The sequence below is a fragment of the Mustela nigripes genome, chromosome 13, assembly GCF_022355385.1.
Source record: "Mustela nigripes isolate SB6536 chromosome 13, MUSNIG.SB6536, whole genome shotgun sequence".
In the NCBI taxonomy this organism is placed as follows: Eukaryota; Metazoa; Chordata; class Mammalia; order Carnivora; family Mustelidae; genus Mustela; species Mustela nigripes.
The window spans coordinates 129,609,238-129,633,635 of record NC_081569.1 but is presented as its reverse complement, the minus strand read 5'-3'; the positions used below and the strand labels follow the sequence as shown (position 1 = coordinate 129,633,635).

At 40.4% G+C, this 24,398-nt stretch overlaps 1 protein-coding gene across 18 annotated transcripts in view; it reads left to right on the top strand.

The window, feature by feature from the left end:
* The window catches only part of TTLL5 (tubulin tyrosine ligase like 5), a 281,253-nt gene that overhangs the window by 113,190 nt on the left and 143,665 nt on the right, over positions 1-24,398 (top strand). For 13 of the 18 annotated variants that reach the window (XR_009399190.1, XR_009399191.1, XR_009399192.1 and 10 more), the window contains 4 exons: positions 805-888; positions 1,496-1,897; positions 2,561-2,584; positions 10,350-10,537. Coding sequence is in view for 15 of the 18 variants with exons in the window: in XM_059373692.1 (XP_059229675.1) it covers positions 805-888; positions 1,496-1,897; positions 2,561-2,584; positions 10,350-10,537 (698 nt within the window). In the remaining 3 variants the exon portion in view is untranslated. The remainder of the gene's footprint in view (positions 1-804; positions 889-1,495; positions 1,898-2,560; positions 2,585-10,349; positions 10,538-24,398) is intronic. The other 5 variants (XM_059373694.1, XM_059373688.1, XM_059373687.1 and 2 more) reach the window with 4 other exon arrangements.

Sequence of the window (24,398 nt, the reverse complement as noted above, 5' to 3'; positions counted from 1 at the left end):
TGCTCTGGTAAAACTTAGACGTTCACTTGAAGATCCAGAGCTATTGTGGGCGCCTGGGTCGCTCAATCAGGGCGACTTGTGATCTCTGTCTCTCTGTCAAATAAATCAATAAAATCTTAAAAAAAAAAAAAAGTGGAGTGAGTTTTGGCTCACTTGATTTTGGCTCCGTCGTGATCTCTGGGTGGTGAGATGGGGCCCCGTGCCATGCTCTGTACTGGGTGTGCAGCCTGCTTCAGATTCTCTCTTCCTCTCCCCCGCCCTTATCCCCCCACCACTCTCTCTCAAATAAGTAGGTAAATAAATAAAAAGACACAAAGTTATGGTAGTATTCAGGTATCGTGCCAACAAATATTGGGGCTGTTCTAGCTTGGCTATTGCACTACTCCATACGACTTCTTTGCTCCATATGATTTCTTTGTTCCAGTGGGTACCACCGACAACCTTGGTTTCTTAGTTTCCCTAGTTTGAATTCCTGGTAGAAGCATCTGACTATCCTTACTCTTACTATTATTTTTTTTCTTTTCCAGGCATGTCCTAGCTTGTTGCCATCCATGGATGTCTGCCCTGGGTTTAAGAACTTTTCCCTGGTTCAGTTAGCTGGAATTGGGGTTGGGGATAGTTGGGAATCTTCTGACTGGTTGCCCACTCAGCAGGGCTGTGGATGTGGCCAGCCTTGGGAAAGTGTGGTGGGGTAGGCAGTGTTCCTGCGATCAATTAGGAGTTGTGTTATATTTTGGGAATAAAATTATATGTGGAGCGTTTGATTAGTAGGAGAGCCTAAGCTCAGTATTTATCTTCTTTCAGATCACCCTGAGACGACGGAGGAAGTGAAAATAAAGCAGCCCAAACAGCAGCAGGCAACAGAAATTCACTCCGACAAATTATCTCGTGAGTGACTTCAAACCTTCCTAGATTTGCCGCTGTCTTATAAATCACTAAAAGGGGAGGAAAAAAGTCATCAGATAGTAAATGATTCTAAAGCTCAAGGCATTACCCCAACGAAGCTCCTTTTCTTTGTTCTTTTCTCTTGACTTAGAATTTCCTTCTGTTTACTGATAACCTGTTTTCCTTCTGAGGAATTTTTCATTTTCTTAATATTTAGAAATTCTGAGCTCTTTTTTTTTTTTTTTCCCCCCTAGAAGGGTGAAAAGCAGAGGGAGAGGAATTAGCTGTCACCACCAGAAACTTTTGTCTTAATGTGCTTACATTTGTAAAATGCCTGCTCTGGTTGATGGAGGTAGCCTCAACGCCAGCTCTTAGAAATTCTAGGACTAAAAGTAAACTGTTTCTGTTGCCAGGTTGTCTTGGTGGGCATAATTCATTATGTTCACGTTGCCCAGTCATTAAAGTCTCTATCTTTGATGATTTCTGTTTCATGCTATGATTATTTTGATGTTTAAGAATGTTTACTTCATGTTTTATAGAGATTATATGTCAGTTTTTCCTAAAATGATCTGTTTTGTTTTATTTTATTTGTTTGTTTTTGTTTTAATAGGATTTACTACTTCAGCAGAAAAAGAGGCTAAATTAGTCTATACAAATTCTTCCTCTGCTTCTTTCTCTGGTCCTGCTGCTACTCTTCTGCAGAAAATTCCCAATACCCACTTGTCATCTATTATTACAACCTCTGACCTGTCAGCAGGGCCTGGCCACCATTCTTCTTTATCTCAGATTCCTCCAGCTATCCCCAGCATGTCTCACCAGTCAACAATTTTACTGAGCTCAGTCCCTGACAGTGCCTCTCCCTCCATACATCCTGGGACACAGAACGCACCAAGCCCTGCTGGCCTGCCACGCTGTCGATCAGGCAGTTACACCATTGGCCCCTTTTCCTCTTTCCAAAGTGCTGCACACATCTATAGCCAGAAACTGTCTCGTCCCTCTTCAGCAAAGGCAGGTGAGTGTGAGAAAATGAAAGGCAGCCTGTGATGTCAGCTCCTCCCCAGCCCCGATTAAAAAAAAAAAAAAGAAAAGAATGCCATCTCTTCCGTTTGCCTTTTCTTTTGAAAGATAAAGGGACACATGCATTGTTCTAAGGAAGAGTCTTGCATTTGGTCCAGTAGGATTCATCCATTAATATAAAATGAATCAGGATTTCTTTGAGATGCTGGATAAAGAGATGAATGACAAGGAGCTTACAGTCTAGTCAGGAGATGTTTCCATCACAGACCTGCAAGTGTCTATATACATTCTTTCTGAATAAATTGTTATTTTTCAGTGTATTTAAAGTCAAGTATGACCTGAATAAATAACTAAGGAACTCTTAAGGTATCTAACTTTAATTGAAGTAGGTAGACCCATATTATCAGTGAAGTTTTTCCCTCCATTTTTGATAATAGTTTTATTGAGATACAATCCAAATACTGTGAAATTCACCACTTTAAAATGTGCAATTCAATGGTTTTTAGTATATTCACATAGTTGTGCAACCAACACCACTCTCTCTTATTTTAGAACATTTTCTGTATCCCTGAAGAAACCCCATACCTTTTTGTAGTCAGTATCTGTTTTCTCCTTCCCCCAGCCCTGGCAACCACTAAACTACTTTCTATCTCTGTAGATTTGCCTACTCTGGACATTCTATGTAAGTGGAATTGTACAATTATGGTGTATTGTGAATGACTTATTTCACTTAGCACAACGTCTTCAAGGTTCATTCGTGTTGTAGCATGTATCAGTGCTTCATTCCTTTGTATGGCTGAATAGTTTTCCATTGGATGGATATACCATACTTTTGTTTATCCATTTATCACTTGAGGGATATATGGGTTGTTTTCACTTAAGTGCTATTATGAATACTGCTGCTATTAATGTTTGTGTATGAGTTTTTGTGTGGACCTATGCTCTCATTTCTCTTGGGTATATACATAGGAGTGGAATCACTGGGTCATATGGTAGCTTCATGCTTTTTTTTTAGTAACTTCCAAACTGTTTTCTTTCAAAGTGACTACATCATTTTGGTTCCAGCAATGCATGAAGGTTCCAGTTCCTCCATATCCTTGCCAGCCAATCCTTACGATTGTTTTTCTGATTTTATCTATTCTAGTGGCATGGAAGTAGTGTCTCATTTTTGTGGTTATCATTTCCATTTCCCTAATGACTAAGGATGTGGAACACTTTTCATGTGCTTTTTGGCCATCAGTATACCTTCTTTGGAAATATTTATTCAAATCCTTTGTCTGTTTTTAAATTGAGATACTTGGTGGGTTTTTTTTTTTTTTATTTTTTTTATTGTTGAGTTATGTTTTTTTTTTTTTTTTTTTTTTTTTTTTAAGATTTTATTTATTTATTTGACAGAGAGAGATCACAAGTAGGCAGAGAGGCAGGCAGAGAGAGAGAGAGGAGGAAGCAGGCTCCCCGCTGAGCAGAGAGCCCGATGTGGGACTCGATCCCAGGACCCTGAGATCATGACCTGAGCCGAAGGCAGCGGCTTAACCCACTGAGCCACCCAGGCGCCCCGAGTTATGTTCTTTATGTAGTCTGGATACAAGTCCCTTGTCAGATACATGATTTTGAAGTATTTTCTCCCCTTCTGTTGCTTATCATTTCATGTTTTTGAAGCACAAAAGCTTTTAATTTTGATGACATCCAATTTATCTGTTTTTCTTTATGCTTATGTTTTTGGTATCATATTTGAAAAATTATTGTCTAACCCATGGTAACAAAGATTCATATGCATGTTTTTTTCTAAGAATTTTATAGTTTGGGTTCTTTCATTTAGGACTTTTATCCATTTTGAATTTAAGTTCTGTGTAGATGTGGCATAAGGGTCTAACTTCGTTCTTTTTCATGTGTATATTCAGTTGTCCCAGTGTCCCATTGTCTCAGTTCAACCATTTGTTGAAACAGTATTATCTCCCTATTGAATTGTTTTGGCATTCTTATCAAAAATCATTTAATCATGAATGTTTATTGTGGAGTCTCATTTCTGTTCCACTGATCGATATGTCTAGCCTTATGCCAGTACCACATTATCTTAATTGTTGTAGAATTATAGTAAGTTTTGAAGTCACCAAGAGTGATTCTTCCAATTTCATTCCTCTTTTCCATAGTGTTTAGAATATTCTGGATCCCTTGCATTTTCATATGAACTTTAGGATCAGCTTGTCAATTTCTGCAGAAATAGGTAGATGGGATTTCGATAGGATTATGTTGAATCTGTAGATTAATTTGGCAAATACCTTACCATTGATAAAGTTTTTAAACAGTTTAGTAATATCCATGTTAAGATGAGTTACAGCTAAGCTGTTTTGTAAATAGTCAATTTATATTTCTTAGTACCTGATTTCAAATGAAATGAATATTATGCAGCTTGAATCAGATATTGAATGTCTAATAAGTCATAACTATGAATATGGGCATGTATGTGTGTACTAATTCTGAGTGATTATTCTTGTGACTTAATCTAAGATCAAGAATATTAATAATCAATAATGTTCTGGTTTGAACTGTTTTCTCCCATTTGAGAGAGATTAAGTAAGATCATTGTCTCCAATACCTTGTATTAATCAAAATTTTCTTTAAAAAACCTTCCTTTTTCACATTTTTCCCAGAGAGGGATAGGGAACAGCTAGTTAGTTCAAAAATATTTTTAAATTTCTGTTGTGATTTATCCTTTGACCCAAGGATTGTTTATAAGTGTACTGTTTAATTTTCAGATAATTGGCATTCTCTACTTCTTGTAATTGTCTATTTCACTTATTCCCATGGCAGTCAGAGAACACATCCTGAATGGCTTAAAAAGTAGTAGACAACAACATAATAAATGACAACGATAGCTTCCAAGTGATTTGGGTTAAATTTTCTGTGATTATTGAATAGTTTGAGAGTGAGAGTAGGATATGATTTAGCTTCACACATTTTAAAGATAAATACACAGTATAAAATTTCAAAGGTTCCCACCAAAAGAGTAAAAATATGGAAATTCTAAACCTTTTGGAAGAAGAAAAATGAATTGAGAAGGAAGCTTAGAAAAAACTTAGAAAAAAGGAGAAATGAAACTGAATAGCAAACCAAGTCCCAATCAAATAAATGTAAATGGGTTGAACTTGTTAGAAGAGTGTCAGGTTGAATTTTTTAGAAAATCCAGATGTGTGCTGTTTACCAAAGAGAGATACACCTAAAGAGAAGGAGTGGTTGAAAAATAAAAGGATAAAGAAAGAGGGGCACCTGGGTGGCTCACTGGATTAAGCCTTTGTCTTCAGCTCAGGTCAGGATCTAAGGGTCCTGGGATCAAGCCCTGAATGGGACACTCTGCTCAGTGGGAAGCCTGCTTCCCCCTCTCTCTCTGCCTGCTGTCCTGCCTACTTGTGATCTCTCTCCCTCTGTCTGTCAAATAAATAGATAAAATCTTTAAAAAAAAAAAAAAGAAAAGAAAAAAAATGGCTCGCTTATTAAAAAAAGGATAAAGAAAGAATGCCATGTAAATACCAACCAGAAGAAACATGGTATAACTATATTAACATATGCTTAAATAGACTTTGAGATAGAAAATTTTCTTACAGGTACAGACAGTAATGACATAAGACGAAAGGTAAAGGTTTAGTTCAGCAGAAAGATAAAGCAGTTCTAAGGGCACCTAATAAAAATAACTTCCAAATATAATATTTGTTCCAAAACAAAGATAGATACAAGTACATGAGTACATGTCTTAGTGGGAGATTTCTACATACTCCTGTCAAGTACTGATAGACTAAAGAGATTGTTTTAAATCAGCGAAGATAAAGAGGATTTAAACAAGTTGATCAGCTTTATCAATTTATCATACATAGAACGGTGTATCCAATAATTAGAGAAAACACCTTTGTAAGCACTCATAATATATTCATAAAACCAGTCATCCTACATCATTTAAGACAACTATCACAGAATTGGTATCATACAGGCACATTCTCTGTCACGCTACAGTTAAATTGAATGGCAATAACAACAAGTTATAGTGTATAACAAATCCTCATGAATTTCTGGATTAAAAAGAGTCAAACACTGGGTGTTGAATGGAGGTTTGAATCACTATTTTTATACCTGAAACTATCATTAAAATATATATTAACTAACTGGAATTTAAATTAAAACCTGAAAAATAAAAACATAAAAAGCATCAAGGAAGAAATCATAATGGAAATAAATGTAAAAGTATTAGAACTGAATGATAATGAGAAAACTGTGCATCTGAGTGTATGGAGTGCTATGAAAGGCAGTATGAGGAGGGAAATTGACTGCCTTAAAAACTTTATTTGTAAGTAAAAGAGGCTGAAGATTAATTTCTAAGTATTTAATTTCAGACATTATAAAAACAAAACATCATAAATCTAAATGAAGAAAAAGAAATAATAAAGATAGGGCAAAAAAAAATCAGAGAATTCAGAAATAAAGTACACTAGAGAATATCGAAGCCGGGAATTCTTTGAAAACCCTAATAAGATGGACAAACCTCTGGTGAGACTGATCAAGAAAAGAGAGCAGACCTGGAGAAATAGTACAAGGGTTGGAAAAGCTGTAGAACATGCAAATATTGTGTAGGTGACAAAAGAATTCTTAACTGTTTTATTCCAATAAAACTGAAAACTTATAAAACAGACAAATAGAAAAGTATAACTTACATAAAATTGACTCAAGAAGATGAAAGCCTCAACAGTCCTGTAAATATTAAGATAATTGAAACAGTAGTTAAAAATCTCACAGAATTTGAGGCCCAGATAATTTTATAAGGAAGTTCTAACTGTCTTTCAAGGGGCAGATAATTCCAATCTTAAACTCTTCTCGAGAATGGGAAGAGAAACAGTATTTATCTCTTTTTGAATGCCTAGTTTTATCTTAATAACAAAACCAGTTGAGTATAGTATTGGGGAAATTACAGACCAGCTACATTTATGCACACAAATGCAAAAATTCTAATTAATATATATATCAATATATAAGCCAACTAAATCTAGCAACATATGAAAGAGATAGGACACTGTAAACAACTTTATCCAAGGAACACAGGAGGGGCTTAACATTAGAAAATGTATAACTGACATTTGTCACATCAGCAAACGAAAGGAGAAGAACCATATTCATCTTCGTAGGTGCAGAAAAGAATTTGATAAAATTCCACACTCATTCATGATAAAGCTCTCAGCATACTAGGAAGAGAAGGGAGCCCTCTTAAGCTGAAAAAAGCTATCTGCCAAAATCCTACAAGAGGTATCAGTATAAGTTGGTAAATGTTGAAAGAATTAACATTAAGAGCCATAAAAAGATGCCCACTAATATTGCTTCTATTTAATGTTTTACCAGAACCAGCATAGTAAGACCAAAGAAATTAAAAGCATAAGGATCAAAAAAGAGGAAATAAAATTTGCTTATTTGCAGAAAATACATTGTCTGCATAGAAAACTGAAAGCAATCTACAGATACATTTTAGAAATAATTATCTTAGCAGTATAGATGGCCACGAGATCAATATTAAAAATCAGTAGCTATTTCTGTATATTATATTAGCAACAAGTTATATTAGCAACAAGTTATATTAGCAACTGTATAGTATATTAGCAACAAAGAGTTAGAAAGCAATTTTTTTGTAGTGTGGTTAAATTTATATAAAATTTACCATTTTAACTACTTCTAAGTTTTTTAATATTTCTTTTTTAAGTATACTTAATTTTTTTTGTTATGTTTATAAGTTTACAGTTCAGTGGCATTAAGTACATTCACATTGTTGTGTAAGAGTCACCACCAAGGAAACAATAAATTTAGGAATATAATTTAGGGATAAATTTAGGAATGGAAGGAAATTTTATATGGCTTTTTGAGGGACATTAGAGAAAACCTAAATAAAATAGATTAAATAGCCTAATGTGCATGGATGGAAAGAGACAGTGTCCTCATCAGATTGATTCCTAGATTCAATACAATTCCAACCAGAACCTCAACAGGTCTGTTGTTACACTTGATAAGCTTATTCTAAATGTCCAATAGTGAGAACCTATGAAAGAACAAAAATAAGGTGGAGGAACACCTTATTATGACTTACGTAAAGATGTGATAACTAATGGGCCACCTGGGTGGCTCATATGGTTAAGCATCTACCTTCAGCTCAGGTCATAATCTCCAGGTCCCGTGATGGAGCCGCACATCTGGCTCCCAGCTCAGTAGGGAGTCTGCTTCTCCCTCTCCTTCTGCCTCTCCCCCTGCTTGTGGTCTTTCTCTCTCTGTGTCTGTATCTGTTTCAAATGAATAAATGAAAAAGAAAAAAAACAAAAAAGATATGATAACTAAGAGAGTGTAGTTATAGACAAATGGACCCATAGAAAAGAGCAGGAAGTTAGAGACACACAGATACATATCCTGTGTTTGATACCTATCCAAGATGGCATTGTGTATAATGGAAAAGGAGGGGTTTCTCAATGCATGGTACTGGGATGATTAGTTAATAACACAGAGGAAAAAATGAAATCAGGTCACTGACTTACACTATGTATTATAAAATTAACTTTAGATGCAAAACTTAAAACTTCTGTAATAAAATAGGAGCACCTGGTTGGCTCAGTCGGTTAAGCATCTGACTCTTGATTTAGGCTCAGGTCGTGTTCTCAGGGTCATGAGATTGAGCCCTGTATCGGGCTACGAGTTCAGCAGAGAGTCTCTGGGAGATTCTCTCCCTCCCCAACTCCCCGCACTTAGGCGCCTGCGTACATGCATGCACTCACTCTCCTTCTCTCTAAAATAAATAAATCTTTAATAAAAACTTCTAGGATAAAGTAAGATTATCTTTAAGATTACAGGGTATGAAGCAAGTGAAAACATAAGCAAAACTTCCATAAATCAGTAAGAAAAAGATAACCCAATAGAAAAATGATCAGTGGTATCAGAAAAGAGATAATACACGCTTAGCATCATGATCAATCTGTGAATGTAAAAGGAGACTACAAGGAGATTTTTACCCCCTTAGAAGTGGGAAGAATTAAGATACTTGACAACACTAAGCGTTGGAAGGGATGTGGATCAGCAGGAACTCTCATATTTTGCTTATGGGAGTGTAAAAAAATGCCACTTTGGTATTATCACATAAATTTACAGATTTATGTACTCTGTGATTCAACAGTCCCATTCTTCGGCACTTCGGCACCCATACAAGAGACGTTCTTTCACACACTCACCGTGAGATGTATTTAAGAGTGTTCACCGCTACACTGTTTATAATACCAACACGCCCACGGATGGGGGAAGAGAAGAATAAGTGGTAGTGTACTTGCAAAATGGAACACCAAACCCCAGGTTAATTAATGCATTTTAAGCTATGCTTCGCAAGGATGAATCTTGAAAGTATGTTATTGAATGACAAGAGCGTATCTCAGGAAATTGCTACAATAAGATACCGCTTTTGTAGAGCTTAACACCAAGCAAAATTATCTAGTATTTTGTTTATGCATACACACACATGCATACAAATACATTACTGAAGGTATTTTTTAAAAGGAAGGGAATGAATGATAGGCGGTAAGGGATGTCTCAAGAGAATCACACAGTTGATGTATATTCAATGGTAATATGGTTTTTGAGTTGAGTAGTAAGTTCGAAGGTTCATTATAGTATTCTCTATAACTTACACATCTGTTATGGAATTTTCTATGTATCACACAATAAAGTAAACATGAAACCGTTAACAGATTTCTATAAAGCAGTGTCACCAAATTGTATATACCAATGATCACAGTTATATAAGAATTAAGCCAGAAAGAAAACATGTTACAGTGTTTACTAGGTTAAATTTTTTTTTCCAGTGAGATATGTGACTTTCATCATAGAAAAAATATGAACCTTGATTTTATATTAAATTTCTTTTTGCCAGAATTTCGGTGCTCAAAAATAATAGAACTCTGATACTGTAGTTAGAAGAAGAGCATTTAAGTCTGAAAGGAAAATGAGTCATTTCATCAATAGCAGATTATTGGTGCTTTTCTAATTACACTGTTTTGCTTTCATCTGTTGTCCCTTTTGAGCTTGGTAAGAAGGTGGGTTATTTGACCGTGGATGACATAGACTACTGACTAGTATAGTCCCATTACAAGAAATATTAAGAATTATTCTGAGTTTTAAAACTACGCTTTTTTATTCATCAAAATTAGTGAATTCTAGGAGTGGTTGTTTCCCACTGCATATGATGAAATTTGGTGTGCATGAAGCTTTCCCGGTAAACGAAAACATGTTGATAAATGCTTGTGACAAGTTGTCAGAGATCCCTGGGCTTCCGTAAAGTATCTATTGGCTGAGATTTCTCTGTCCTCACCCTAAGTTTTTCAGGACTTATTTCCTAAGAGGATAAAAACTTTTCTCTCTCTCTCTCTCTTTTTTTTTTTTTTTAGCAGGCTCATGCCATCCAAACAAGCCGCACTCGGGAATGGCCAAAACACAAAGAGAGGGAGAAGATGGGTCTCTGTACAGCAGACGGTATAACCCAAGCATGGTCACGGCCGAGCTGCAGCGGCTGGCTGAGAAGCAGGCAGCCCGCCAGTATTCCCCATCCACCCACATCAGCCTCCTCACCCAGCAGGTACGGACGGTTGGGGAGCCAAAGTGTTCTTTGGTTCCAAGGATTGCATTAAGGACAGGGGACTCTGTCTTTCCCTGCCTTTGCTCACTTCCTGTATGCTGATGCTTGTTGAAGGAGTATTAGTTGGGGTGAGCTAAAGAAAGAGTGTTCCTCTTCATCTTTAAAGAAAATGAGCTTCTGTTACAGGTATTCCAAAGTTAAGTCTGCTCCTAACTCTGATGTACTCATTTCATGGATAAACTGACTTGAATGTTCAGCTGTCAAAGAGACTTTTAAAGGATCTTTAAAAATAACCTCTTTCTTTGGTAAAATTTTCCAGTGAATTCTCATCTTAGAAATCTTTTTACCAGAATGCCAGAACATTACCTTTTCCTTTCTTTTTTTTTTTTTTTTTTAACTATACCACCTTTCATCTCTTGCTCTCAGGATGTTTTATGGCTACTGACTGGTAAAATATTTCAGTCCACCTTTAGTCAACACATGTCATTCTCCCCATTTTATAGATGGGGGAAACTGAGGCTGAAAGAAGTGATACCGTCAGGGTCATTCAGGAAGCTGGCTGGATGGAAATAGATACCACATTGTTGACCTTAAGTATAGATGCAATAACAAGCCTACAACACAATGAAGTTAGATGAAACTTCTACAAGAACTTTGGGATTGTTTTTGCCTTCCTTGCTGATCGTCCTCATGGTATTTAACCAGAAACCATATCTTTTCCCTTTCCTTAATGCAAAATGGCATCAAAGTCCTCCTAAGAAATTACTATAATTCAACTCCACAGTTACATTTTGCTCTATCTCTGCCACAGAGTCTTAATTAGTGGCAACACTGTAATGGTAATCAAGTCTAGGAAAAAGTGAAGCTGAAAATGACTACGAGCATATGTTAAAAGTAGGCAACACACTGCTCCCTGGTGGTACCCTTTGCTTCTCAGTACGAAATGTAGAACCAAAATTAAAGGTAAGCTTAAACTTTACTTCAGCCTCATCCCAATGTGTGATGCTGTAATGAAAATTCTTTTTCAAATCCCTAATCATTTGAAGGGAGTAGATGAGGAGACCTGATTTGAAATAGGAAGCAAAGAATCTTATGAGAGCAGTTTTGAGACTTGAGAGGGTGGGCGAGATAGATTTTACAGATAGAGTGATAGGAGGAAGGTACTAGAATGTTACGACGATGGTAGAAGAAGAAGGAATTTTGAAATGTGAAGTGGGTGTGTGGAAGGGAGAGAGCCAGTGGTCTGCTACTTGTTTTTCGCTGGGTCACTGACAAGAGTCTATGTTCCCAGTTTATAAATGAGCAGCTAGAAGCACCAAGACATTAGGAAATTTTCTTTGCAGTCATAGTAAAAAACATAGCCAATATTAGTGTTTACATTTTTTCAGCTTCTGTCATTTGATAAGCTGCAAAGCTTGCAAAATGACAAGATTCTGATCCTCTGGGACACTAGGGAGATTGTATTCTAATTCAAAGTCATTTCCTTCAGTCCATCTTTCTTGTCGAAGAAGAGCTTCAGAGCCAGAGAATTGAAAAGTCCATCAGACTCCTGTACGTAGGAATCTGAACTTACCATTAGATGTCAGTCTTAACTTTTAGAGTCTGGTAAGAGGGTGGTTGGTGCTCCAGACAGTACTGAGGGAGGGGCTAGAGACTGGAATAAGCAGGGTTGGGTGGGGGAAAGCGAGCTAGACCAGCCATCTGTAGATCTGTCTTCCACCACCACGGACCAGCTGTGGGACCAGCTGTGATCTCGGACAGTTCACTCAACTTCCAACCTAAGGCTCTGCTCTTGTTGGAGTAGCCTCCTGAGGATAGTATGCAAAAACTACTTTGTGAAGTCTAAATATCAGATATTTGGAAAATATTGGTATTTCCACCATAAAAGGCTTTCAATAATAAGTTATTTCTAATTTGATTCAAAAAAGTCGTTTTTAGATAAAATATAATGTTACCCAAATGAACTTGGTTATTGAAAAGCTCAATTACATGTTATCTGGGTGCTACCCCTCAGAGCAAGTAATTCCTTAATTTGGAATTTGGAAAATTCTTTTATCCTTCTTCTAGCAAATAATAACCTGTTACAATGGCTTTATAGGGGCTCTGGCCCATGTGTTTACTAGTGGGGGTGCAGACCCAAAGTGGGGGCTGCTCTGCCTTCTCTCTCAGCTTGGGCGGTGAAACCTTCATGGCAGATTCATCAGAAGCAGCTTTGTGTTCAGTAATTACTTCGAATGCATTTTTACTCCCTCGTACCTGCGAGTATTTCCTTATTTCCAATTCCTATTTCATGTTTGTGTTTTCTTTCCTTCCTCCTTCCTCCTTTCCGATGCCTTTTTCCCTTCCTTCCTTTCAAATCCAGTAGGGTTCCTGTTTTCTTCCCCTGCTTCCTTTTTTTTTTTTGATAAGATCATTCTGGTTAAATTTATTCATTCTATTGTTTTAATGTTTTCTAATTGGTTGTTTTGTTTTGTCTTGACTAATTCCCTTCCTTCTGCTTTTGCTAGCTTTTGTTTTCTCCCAGTCTCTTAAGTGGGATACTTACTTTCATTCACTCTTGTCAGTCACTGTATTTAAAGCTATGAATTTCCCTCCGAGTATCACTTTCATCATATCCCATGAACTCTGATGCATCTTTACATTGCTTTTCTGGGTAAGGTGTTATGAAACCTACCACTACATAAGGAACACGAATTTTTAATTACTTGTGTTTTGGAAGATAAGTATAAAAAATTGAAATCCTTGGGTCCATTTTTGAAAAATCATTTTCTTTTGTCTGTAATTTCAGCTGCTTACCTCATTAAACCTTTTAGTGGCATTGTTCATAAAACTTTTAATTCAAGTGTGGTTTTTTAATTTATTCATTCAAAAACATTTTATTAAGCTCTTAGGAATGTTCCAGGCTTTGGTACTAAGCCATGGGGATGATATAAGACATAGTCCTTGGCATGAAATAACTCAAAATCTGGTAAGGGTGACAGCCACATAAACACATCAGAGTGCTAGCATGGAATATGCACGGAAGAGATATTTCTAGGGAATAGCAGAAGTATCAAAGGGCACGCTACCTATCCCAGCCTGTGTATGGGAGTGAGAAGGCCAGAGTAGCCTTCTTGGAAGAGATTATATCGAAACTGAATCTTGAAGGTAGGCAAGTGGGTGGCAGGAGAAGGGTGAGGGCAGGTTCCAGAATAAAAGCTAGCCTGTATGTGTCTAGAGAAACAGTAGGCTGATCAGTGGTATTGGAGGGTAGGGAGTCAGCAGAGAGCAGCTAGGATGGAAGCTGGAAGAGAACACAAAAGCTGATTTAGGGAAAGCTTTCTCTGTGAAGGAACTCAGCTTCATCTCATAGATGACGGGGATGGAGGAAGGGGGCCCAGAGACAAGGTTGGCTTTGCCTGTTAGCTTGATCATTCAGGTAGCTGGAGAGGAGGGTGGGTTGGAGGGTGAGGCAGCGTCACCACGTTTCCTTCCCGCTCACTGGCGAAGATGCTGAGGAGCAGTGAGCTAGCCAGAAGTAAAGACGCAAAGTACCCTGACAGCCCCAAAATTTTATAATAAAACTTGGAGGTACCCAGAATTTACATGAGAGGCTACATTGTTATGGAGTTGCGTGGCCAAGAACAGAGCCTTATTTAGCTTGTGATTACTTTCACTACTTCTGTTATGATGTAACTCTCTTTATAGCCTACAGCACAGGGGAACATCAAACGTTCCTTGCCCCACGAAGTAGCCACAACAGCCACTTCAGAAATGTTTGTGCTGGCCTGCGTGCGCCTGAAATAGTGCTCAGAAGACATACGTGTTCAGCAAGTACCCTACAGACCCGAGCAGAGAGCAGGCCAAATTTAGTTCTTCCCCTTGGCACATGAGAGGCGGTCTGACCTTTGGGGCTGGGGTTCTTGGGAAGTGAGTGTGTCCATCTCTGAAAGCAGGGTGTTCTAGAAGCATCTTTCTCCTGTGGTAGGGAGCGCTGTGGTCGCTGACAGGAGTAGAGCTTCGGTCTCCCTATCTCTGCCTCACTCAGTGCTGGGAGAGGTGTGCGCTCCCACTGCCGCACTCTGCCCAGACGGCGCCCTCTGTGGTCGCCGCCGTGAGTGAGCAGAAGAATGTGGCGAAGGAGCCCAGCTCTGTGGTGAGGAGTGGGAGGCAGCCACTCGGAGGGAGCACCGGCCCTCGCTGTGCGGGCGAGTGTGAGGTTTCAGGACCCGGCTATCATTAGGAGCAGCTCCAGCTCTTCCAGCCTGGGAGTTTAATCAAAGGAATAACAGCAGACCACCCAGGCGAGGGCTCCAAGGCGAACGAATGTGCTGCGTCAGTCTCTGTTCCTCAGCCAGCCAGTGCCCGGGATGTGGCCAGGCCTCCTGGAAATGTGCTGACAGATACACAAGAGGGAGGAGACACTTTCTGCTTCTCACATTTTTCATGTAGATGGAGAGTGGGAAAGAAAACCATTCAATTTCTCTCATTTTTTGCTCCTCACCGTGGTAATTTTCTAGAGCAGTTCTAGAGAAGGGTATATGCTGAGGTGGAGAATGTTTGGTTTCCGCCAGCTACTCATTTCTCTCATGCATTCACGTATGAACGAATTTCTCAATCATTTTTTCTGCTTCAGAAGCTGCCGAGGTGGACCTTGAGTGAATCTTACTTTCAGAATTTCCAATTTGAAGGTGAAATTGGCAGAGAGGGAGCTAAATTTCCGAAATGATGATGCATGTTCTCCAGACCTGAGGCAGATGGCCCCCGGTTTATCACAGGCTTGGGTGTTTGGGAACGCTCCTCCTGCCTCTTCAGCATGCCCGGACGCATTTGAGCTGCTCTGTGTTTATGTTCTGATTTGGTGGTGGTTTTCCAAGTCTAGCTTCTTTGGTCCTATGTTCTTCCCGGGTAGAAATAGTGACACTGACACTTCTTTATATCATATATATTACTTTTTCCCATTTCTAGAAACAGAAAAGAATAAATGGAAAAAACAGGAGCTCTTGAGTCAATGAGACTTTGGAGAAGTTACTTAACCTCCTTGTGCCTTGATTTCCTTCTCTGTAAAATGGGGTAGTTTTAATATCGAAACTAATTCTCCTACTGGATCCCTGGATCAGCTGGAGTGATTCTGTCTAATTCGCTAACTCTTCTCTCTCTCTCCAGGCTTTCAGCCCCCAGTGTTCCTTAGTTTCTTAGCCTACTCCATGGTCTCTTGTTCTAAAATAACCTTTCTTTCACCCTGCCACCCTTTCAAGTTCTTGTCTTCCCTGTACTGCCAAATGTTAAAGTAGCATGCCCTTCCTGCTCCAGTGCCCCTGCCCCTGTCCCCTCCACAGTTACCCTTGCAGTCTGGCCTTATCTCTTACCATGTTGTCCAGCTCTCCCTCAGAGGTTGCCAGTGACCTTGGAATTGCCAACTTGGGTCACCTGTTTTTAATCCTCCTCCTGCCTCAGTATTCGGCCCTATTATTAACCACCTCCTACCTGAAAACTTTTCTTAGCTTCTCCAGCCCTTTAGCGATTCCCGTGGGAGCTCATCCTCCTCTTTCCCCTGAAGGCTAGATTCCATTTGCAACATTTTTTAAAAGCCACTGGCATAGAGACTCGAATGTGTAAAACCAGCAATGGTAGGCTCCCCCAGTTAAAGACAGTGGGATGATGCCTGGGCATCTGCTTCTTCCCGTTCTTTGGAGCTCTCCCCCAGCATACCTCTGAAGTCAGGGCACAGCACAGCGGTTTTTTTCAACACACAGTTTCCCCTTGGGTACATGTTCTCCTCCCATAGCTCCATCTGGCACTGTTCTGTGGATTTCTTCCATGCAGGCATCTTTAGTGTGAACCTCTTTGCTGAGTGCCAAGCCCAGACTTCCAGCTGTCAGACATCACCCCCTAACTATATTATCAGCATCCAAAATACGCAGTGCATTTTTAAATTTTTTTATATAAACCAAATTTTATTTACTTATTTATTTTATTATATTAAATTAGCCACTGTATAGTACACAGTTTTTGATGTAGTACTCAGTGATTCATTAGTTAAGTATAACACCCAGTGTTCATCACAACACGTGCAATGTATTTTTTAAATTTTTTTATTAACATATAATGTGTTATTTGCCCCAGGGGTACAGGTCTGTGAATCATCAGGCTTACTTACTTCACAGCACTCACCATTGCACATACCCTCCCCAGTGTCCATAACCCAGCCACCCTCTCCCTACCCCCGCACCCCCCAGCAACCCTCAGTTTGTTTCGTGAGATTGAGAGTCTCTTATGGTTTGTCTCCCTCCCGATCCCATCTCGTTTCATTTTTTCCCTCCCTACCCCCTGCAGCCCCCCACCCAGCCTCTCAAATTCCTCATATCAGTGAGATCAAATGATAATTGTCTTTCTCTGATTGACTTACTTCGCTCAGCATAATACCCTCTAGTTCCATCCATGTCATTGCAAATGGCAAGATTTTATTTGTTTTGATAGCTGCATGGTATTCCTTTGTATATGTATACCGTATCTTCTTTATCCATTCATCTGTCGGTGGACATCTGGGCTCTTTCCATAGTTCGGCTCTTATGGACATTGCTGCTATAAACATTGGAGTGCACGTGCCCCTTTGGATCACTACATTTGTATCTTTAGGGTAAATACCCAGTGGTGCTATTGCTGGGTCATAGGGTAGCTCTGTTTTCAACTTTTTGAGGAAGCTCCATGCTGTTTTCCAGAGTGGCTGCCACCAGCTTGCATTCCCACCAACAGTGTAGAAGGGTTCCCCTTTATCCTCATCCTCGCCAACATCTGTCATTTCCTGACTTGTTAATTTTACCTATTCTGACTGGTGTGAGGTGGTATCTCATGTGGTTTTGGTTTGTATTTCCCTGATCATGCACCGCATTTTAAACATATTTTGAAAATATTCTCAAAAAAACATTCAAGAGAGGGTGCCTGGGTGGTTCAGTTGTTAGGCATCTGCCTTCAGCTTGGATCGTGATTCCAGGGTCCTAGGATCGAGTCCCGCTTTGGGCTCCCTGCTCAGCGGGAAGCCTGCTTCTCCCTTTCCCACTCCCCCTGCTTGTGTCCCTCTCTCACTGTCTCTCTGTCAAATAAATAAATACAATCTTTTTTAAAAAAAATGTTGAAGACATCTAAAACCTATTTGTTCATCTCCCTTTTCTCTCTCAGTATTGGTCCTCCTCGGGACTTAGGTATGGTGCATTTGACTTATCACTGTCTCTGTTTGCTTCTTCATTCTCTCTGCATCCAGGCATTTGCCAAGTCTGGTTGATGTTGACTCCATAATGTCTCAAATCTATCTTCCCTGTTTCATTTTCACATCGACTGTCCTGCTTAAGGCCTTCATGATCTCACCTGGACAGCTGCAGTTACCTCCGAAACGGTCTCCTGTCCATCGTAGTCTTTGCTGTAAAGGAATCTTTTTGAATCACAAGTCTGGTGATAAGACCTCCTTTGCTCAAGAATCCCAAGGGGGCTTTCTGTTACACACAGTGTGAAGCCTGAGCTATTAAATGTTATTCAAAGCCTTTATTTAGAATCTGGCTCCTGGCTACTTCTCCAGTCTGTCCTCTCCCATCACGTGTGTTTTTGTGCAACTCACTCAGAATTTGTTCGTTTCCACGCCTTAGTTTTTGCTACCTTCTCGTGGGAAATGTTCCCCTGTCACCATGTCTGACTTTATGCATCCATCCAGGCTCAACATAGATGCTGTTTGGTTCACAACCGTCTTGGGAGCTTTCCTGGTATAATCTGAAATCTGGCCTCTGTACTCAGAAAGTAGGCAGACACCAGGGAAAGAGGCAGGCCACTCAGTGTTCGTAGGTGGCAGTTCCGGTGCCAGCAAAGGGAACTTACATACGAGGCTTGTCTTGGGCAGCAGCAAGATGAATGGATCCCCACGCCTGCTGCCAAATCTTAGAAGTTTGTAAAGAGGCCCTAACTGGGGCGCCTGGGTGGCTCAGTGGGTTAAAGCCTCTGCCTTCTGCTCAGGTCATGATCCCAGGGTCCTGGGATCGAGCCCCGCATTGGACTCTCTGCTCAGCGGGGAGCCTGCTTCCCTGCCCCCCTCTGCCTGCCTCTCTGCCTGCTTGTGATCTCTGTCTGTCAAATAAATAAAATCTTTAAAAAAAAAAAAATTAAAAAAAGAGGCCCTAACTGGGCTCAGTCATGTGTACTGTGCATGTGTTTTCAACACATCACCATCTCAAAGCCGTGTCCTTAGAGAGGCATCTGGGAGCAGGAAAGGCAAGTGGCTCCCACATTCCAAGGATGGAAGGAGGGGCTGAGGAGCTTCTCCGTGCCCTGGGCCAGCTCGTGGGTCCGTCGGCAGCCGTGTCTTTCTCACGGCACACTCCCCAGCAGGTGCTCCTTCGCTTGGATGCATGTCACTTCATGCCTCACTCTGTGTCTGGAGAGCCGTCTCCTGCCTCGGAAAGCTTTGGGGGCAGTGTCCTACACCGCCTCAGACCCTGACTCGTGGGTAATACTCAGTAAATGTGCTCATTCTACCGGACTGTAAGTGACTTGGTTGAGGATGGGGACCCATTTTTTTACCACTTTTTTTCAGCGTCGGTATAGGGCATGCCCTGAATACGTTTTTGAGTAAAAAAATGAATGAAGAACCCGCTGCTGCCCCAGCCAGAAGTCATCTTTCCATGCTCCCTGCTCCTATAGCCCCTCATTAGTTTCTCTGTGTAGTAAACCTGTCGTAGTGATTTTGCATCTCTTTCCCTTTGAGTTAGATCTGTGTGATGACACTTCCTTCTAATCTGTCACCTAGCACAGCACCCCTGCACTAGGCAGAAACTTGTCACAGCCTTGCTAAGTTGGAAAGAATTTCTCTTCTTCATTTTGTTGGTTTTTATATCCTTTTTTAAAACTCTTCTTCGGGGGCGCCTGGGTGGCTCAGTGGGTTAAACCTCTGCCTTCAGCTCAGGTCATGATCTCAGGGTCCTGAGATCCAGCCCCGCATCAGGCTCTCTGCTCAGCGGGGAACGGGCTTCCTCCTCTCTCTCTGCCCAGCACTCTGCCTACTTGTGATCTCTCTCTCTCTCTCTGTCAAATAAATAAATAAAAGCTTAAAAAAAAAAAAAAAAGTAAAACTCTTCTTCATCCTTGTTTTCTCATTGATAGTTCCACACCGGCCCTTCATCATAAAACAGCCAATGTTAACAGAATGTCTGCTCTGCACCGGGCACTATGCTGGGCTCTTTATGGCCATGATTTCTTTAGTCCTGGGATGTAAATACTTATTTATAACAGGTAAAGCTGGAAGGATAAGTGACAATTCTAAGGTCACACAAATGGCAAGTGACTGAACTCATGATTCAAACCCAAGTCTGCCTGGCGCCATGCTCTTCCCCTCAGAGTTTTCCCACCGCCTCCTGTGGGAATCAGAGCTCTAACCTCTCATCAGCTGCACATGGCAGCAGAGTGCCAGCCGAGATGGTGCTTGAGCCTGCAAGAGAGAGCCGAGGACTTGAACTTACTGTTTTCATGATTAGAAGTGCTTCTCACTCCAAACAGGTTGAGAGGTGTGTGGCTTTGTCTAGATTATCAGTTATTTGTTGAGAGAACAAGTATTTGCTGAGTGAACTCTGCATCAGATTATTTTATGGTGAAAGCCATTGATCCTTTGAGCAGGCAAAACTCAGCCTTCTTAATCTGCAGAGATGTAGAAAGAGTGGATCGATTTACTGTGGTGGTGGCAGTTCTCATCGACTCCTAAAAACCAAATGTATACATTAGAAACACTCTCAAGCAATTTGGCTGTTTTGTGAGGTTTCCCAAGAATGTCTCAAATCCTCATCCGGAACTCTTTTCTGGATTTTGGAGCGCTGAATGTTGATATGCATATCTGTGTCATGTAAATGACAATGTTCAACAGAAAGGGGATACATGACAAGAGAACTTGGTGTTGATGTACTAGAACTACAGAGATTCCCAGCTTTTCCTAACCCCTTTCAAAATTTAGTTAACATTAAAACTCACATCTCTTGGTGATCAGAGTGTAGATTTCTTGAGGTTCATTTTATTGGCATCCAGGAACTGATACAGGAGTTGAAACTGTCTTAAAACATGTTGGTTGGTGTGGCTGATGATTTATACATTCTCAGGAGGTGCCCTTGAAACAATGGTTAAAAAGGTAGCTGTTTAAGGATTTTTTTTTTTCATGTTCTTGATTGAATATATGTACTATTTCTCTAGTGATGAAAATGATGTAGTAAGTGCAGATCAGGCACTTTTGGTTTTCCTTTTCTTTTATCTTGAGGAAAGTGGATCTTGGTCCACTGGTGTTTCCTCTTCAAAGATTGCCTTCGGTTCTCACTCATACACTAAAACCAGTCAGAAGGACTTGCCGCTGCATTTCCCTATTCCAGATCACTTAAAGTCCCAAGGCCAGGGGGAATGAGAGTTTCCAGGACAGGTTCTATTGATCTAGCCATATTCTGATCAGTCTTTGCATATGAATGGCACGAAGATATTTATTCTCAAGGTGATATTGGTGTAGTTCTGAGGACATTATAAATGCAGATTTAGACAAATTGATTTTCATATCATCCTGAGTGATTCTTAACCTTTTCGGAGTCAGCGATCCCTTTGAGTGTTGCATGAAGGCTCTCTTCTTCTGGGGAAAAAAAAAAGTGCTTAGACTTAGAAATTTGCTTCAGACTTAGAAATTTACAAAATTTCAAAAGGTCCATAGACATCCCCCAACCCTTTGTCTCCAAGTTAAGAACCTCTGAAAATTTTAAGATAGCATATGGCCAATAATACCAGTAACTTGGCTAAAAGTGATCACCTTTATTCACACATTCTGTATATATTTCAGTGATATCCCCCGAGTAGGGTGTCATGTCAATGAAAGCAAGGATTTTTGTTTTGTGCGTTTTTTTCATGGTTCTGTGCTTGGTGCTGAAAAGAATGCCACAGAGTAGTTGATAAATATTCATTGGATTAATGAAATAATCTTTTGATGCTGCATCTCTTGGCCTCACTTGAGCTGAGACGAGATCCCGAAAGCTGCACTGGGAGCGCTGTGTCACCAGTTGACTCACGTGTTAAGCTGTTATTTGGTCTTTCATGTTGAATTCCCAATCTCCATTTTGATAAATAAGATACATGACATTTACAAAGAGCCTGGTGAAACTGATGTTCAAGATCTGTTTCACTCAAGATAAAAGGAAAACCCGAAATGCCAGATCCATCCTTCGTAGACGATTTTCATCACTGGAGAAGTACTAGAGAATGTATGCAACCCAATTTCAGATGGAGTCTTCAGTGCCAAGGAGAACATTGTGCAGTCAAGGAACGAAAAATGTATGCAAAGCTCTTATTTCCCGCATTTGAGAACCTTTCCCAAGGCTTCAAGACCAGGTAAAACTCGTCTCTAAAATTATACAGGGCACTAGCAAGAGCAACACTTACCTCCCTCTAATCACTGATTATTTTATTTCCCATTATTGCAACGCAGTCCCTCCCTTGTGGTATTTGCAGAAAGAGGTCATTTGGAACCTCTAATTTCCTCTCTGGCCTTCCAGTGACATTAATCACTTTTCCACTCACTAGTGAAACTAGCTGCTAGCTAGAGGCTGTGGGGGTTGTGTGTGTGTGTGTGTGTGTGTAGGTATGTATTTAGGACTAGATGAGAACCACTTCATTTAGTATATAAATACTTTTGTGCCTGCTGAGCTAAATTCCGAGGATACAACAATGAATGAGATATAGTGATTTGTGGGTCAAGATAGGCAAATAAACCTGCAGTTATAATATAGTACAAATCATGGCATGCAGCTCTTCCAGCTCTACCACTATGCTCTTTTTTTTTTTTTTTTTTTTTTTTTTAAAGATGTTTTTGTATGAGAGAGGAAGGGAGAAGGCGGGGGTGGGGGTAATGAGAGACAGACTCAATGCTGAGCAGGGAGCTCAATCCCAGGACCCTGAGATCATGACCTGAGCCGAAGGCAGACTCTTAGCCGACCGTGCCACCCAGTCGCCCCACAACCACTATGCCTTTGAAACAGTTTAATGACAAGCCTTCTTTACTAAGGGAGATTGTTTATAAAAAAATAAATTTGACATTGGGAAGTAAAGTGCAAGGTAGTAGCAGCAGGATTTCAGGATCTTACTGCGCTGAAGGGGTTGAAGGACTTTCTTAGAGCCAATGATAAAATACCAAATTAAGCTTCTGATCTTTCCACTTCCACGTTGGGGATAATCCCTGCCTCCTGGCATAGTTAGTTGCTGGTTGGATTTCCCCCAGCAGCAATGATAATCCTTGGTACTATGTTAAGAAAGGTAAAGGTCACTTGATAACCCACAAGCCCCAGTCAGCGGAGGACTGCATTTGTAGAGATGGAGAATTCGTGGTCTGCTATACGTGGAGAGTGTCTTGTCCTTAACGGGCTGATCACAGGCATACACGGAGGCAGATGCTGCTTTCTGATCAATCTGGTAGCGGCTTGAGGGCTCACACCGGCTGCCAGCATCTTATTTTTCAGTAAGCTGTGTTATCTTGTCAACATCTACTTAAACTTCACCATCCTTAAGTATCTGTTTGATTTTGTGGTTCCATGGTAGCACTGGAAGTGACCGCACATGAGGTCATTAAACACTGATTTAGGGAGGACGGTGCCTAGAATCCAGGATTCCATAGTCACTGCCTTGAGGTTCAGGAGCAGATGCTCCCAGAGAGGCTCCTTCAGGCCATAGCCTCCTCTTATTACTGTTTTTGGTTCCAAACTCCTGAGTGGAGTTTCTAGTTGGTGACTTGGGCTGGAGAGTGTATGATCCATTGTCTTCTTTTGCCCACCAGGCCTCAGACCTCAGGCCTAGACCAAAGCCATCTAGTCAGACCTCTCCCCACCCAAGCCCACCCCCTAATCTTGATCCTCAGGCCGTTCTGTTGAAGAGAGGCATGGAAAGATAAATCTAAGAAAAGGTATATTTGCCCTAAGGCCCACTCTCTGACCCTCCCTTCTTAAAATGCCGGGCAGCACCATCTTGGCTTACCAGCTGCATGGGAACATAAATCCCAAAGAGGGCTGATGGAAGAAGAGACCATGAACAATGAACACATTAAACTCAGGAACTTTTATCCTCTGCTTCCAAAGCAGGTCTCCAGCTACAAGGCCCAGCATTCTTCCTGAGCTTTAGGCGGAAAGTGAGAGAAGCCCAGCAGTGGTACATCCTGCGTCCCAGACTTGGTACCTTTTGCCTGACTGCCGTGGCTCTCTACACATCTTGGTTTTCTTTAATAGCCCCTTTCACCCCAGCCCATGAAAATAGCACGAGATTTCTCTACCTACACCACAGTTCTGACATAGCACTACTCTTACCGGAACCCTTGAGCAAACTTCCTGTTATGTCTTAGGTCAAGAGCAGAATCTTTTAGTCTGGCATTCAAGGATCTCCCCAGCCATTTTTCTTTCTTTTCCTATCTTTTATTGTTCTGAGCTTTAGCCAAATTAGACTGCTTCCTGTTTTTCAGACATTCTTCCTGCTTATCTGTCTCTGCATTTTTACTTAGGCTTTTTTGCTCTAGGAAACCATGACCACCCTGCCCTCCCCCCGCCAGTAATCCTCTTACCTGTCCTTTTAGGCACAGCTCAGAGGTGGTCTTGGAATTTCCTTTGCCTTTTTATTGAGCCAGTTACCACTTTCTAGCGGCCTTAAATATTATCTGTCTAGGTGTCTTGTCTCACTTACTATATTATCAGTTCCTTCATGGCTTAAGGGCAGGGGCCACATTTTAATCTGTGTTTCCCCTTAGGATTTTGAAAATTTATTTTAATTCAGTTAATAACATCATAGTGTATTACTAGTTTCAGAGGTAGAGGTCAGTGATTCATCAGTCTTTTTTTTTTTTTTT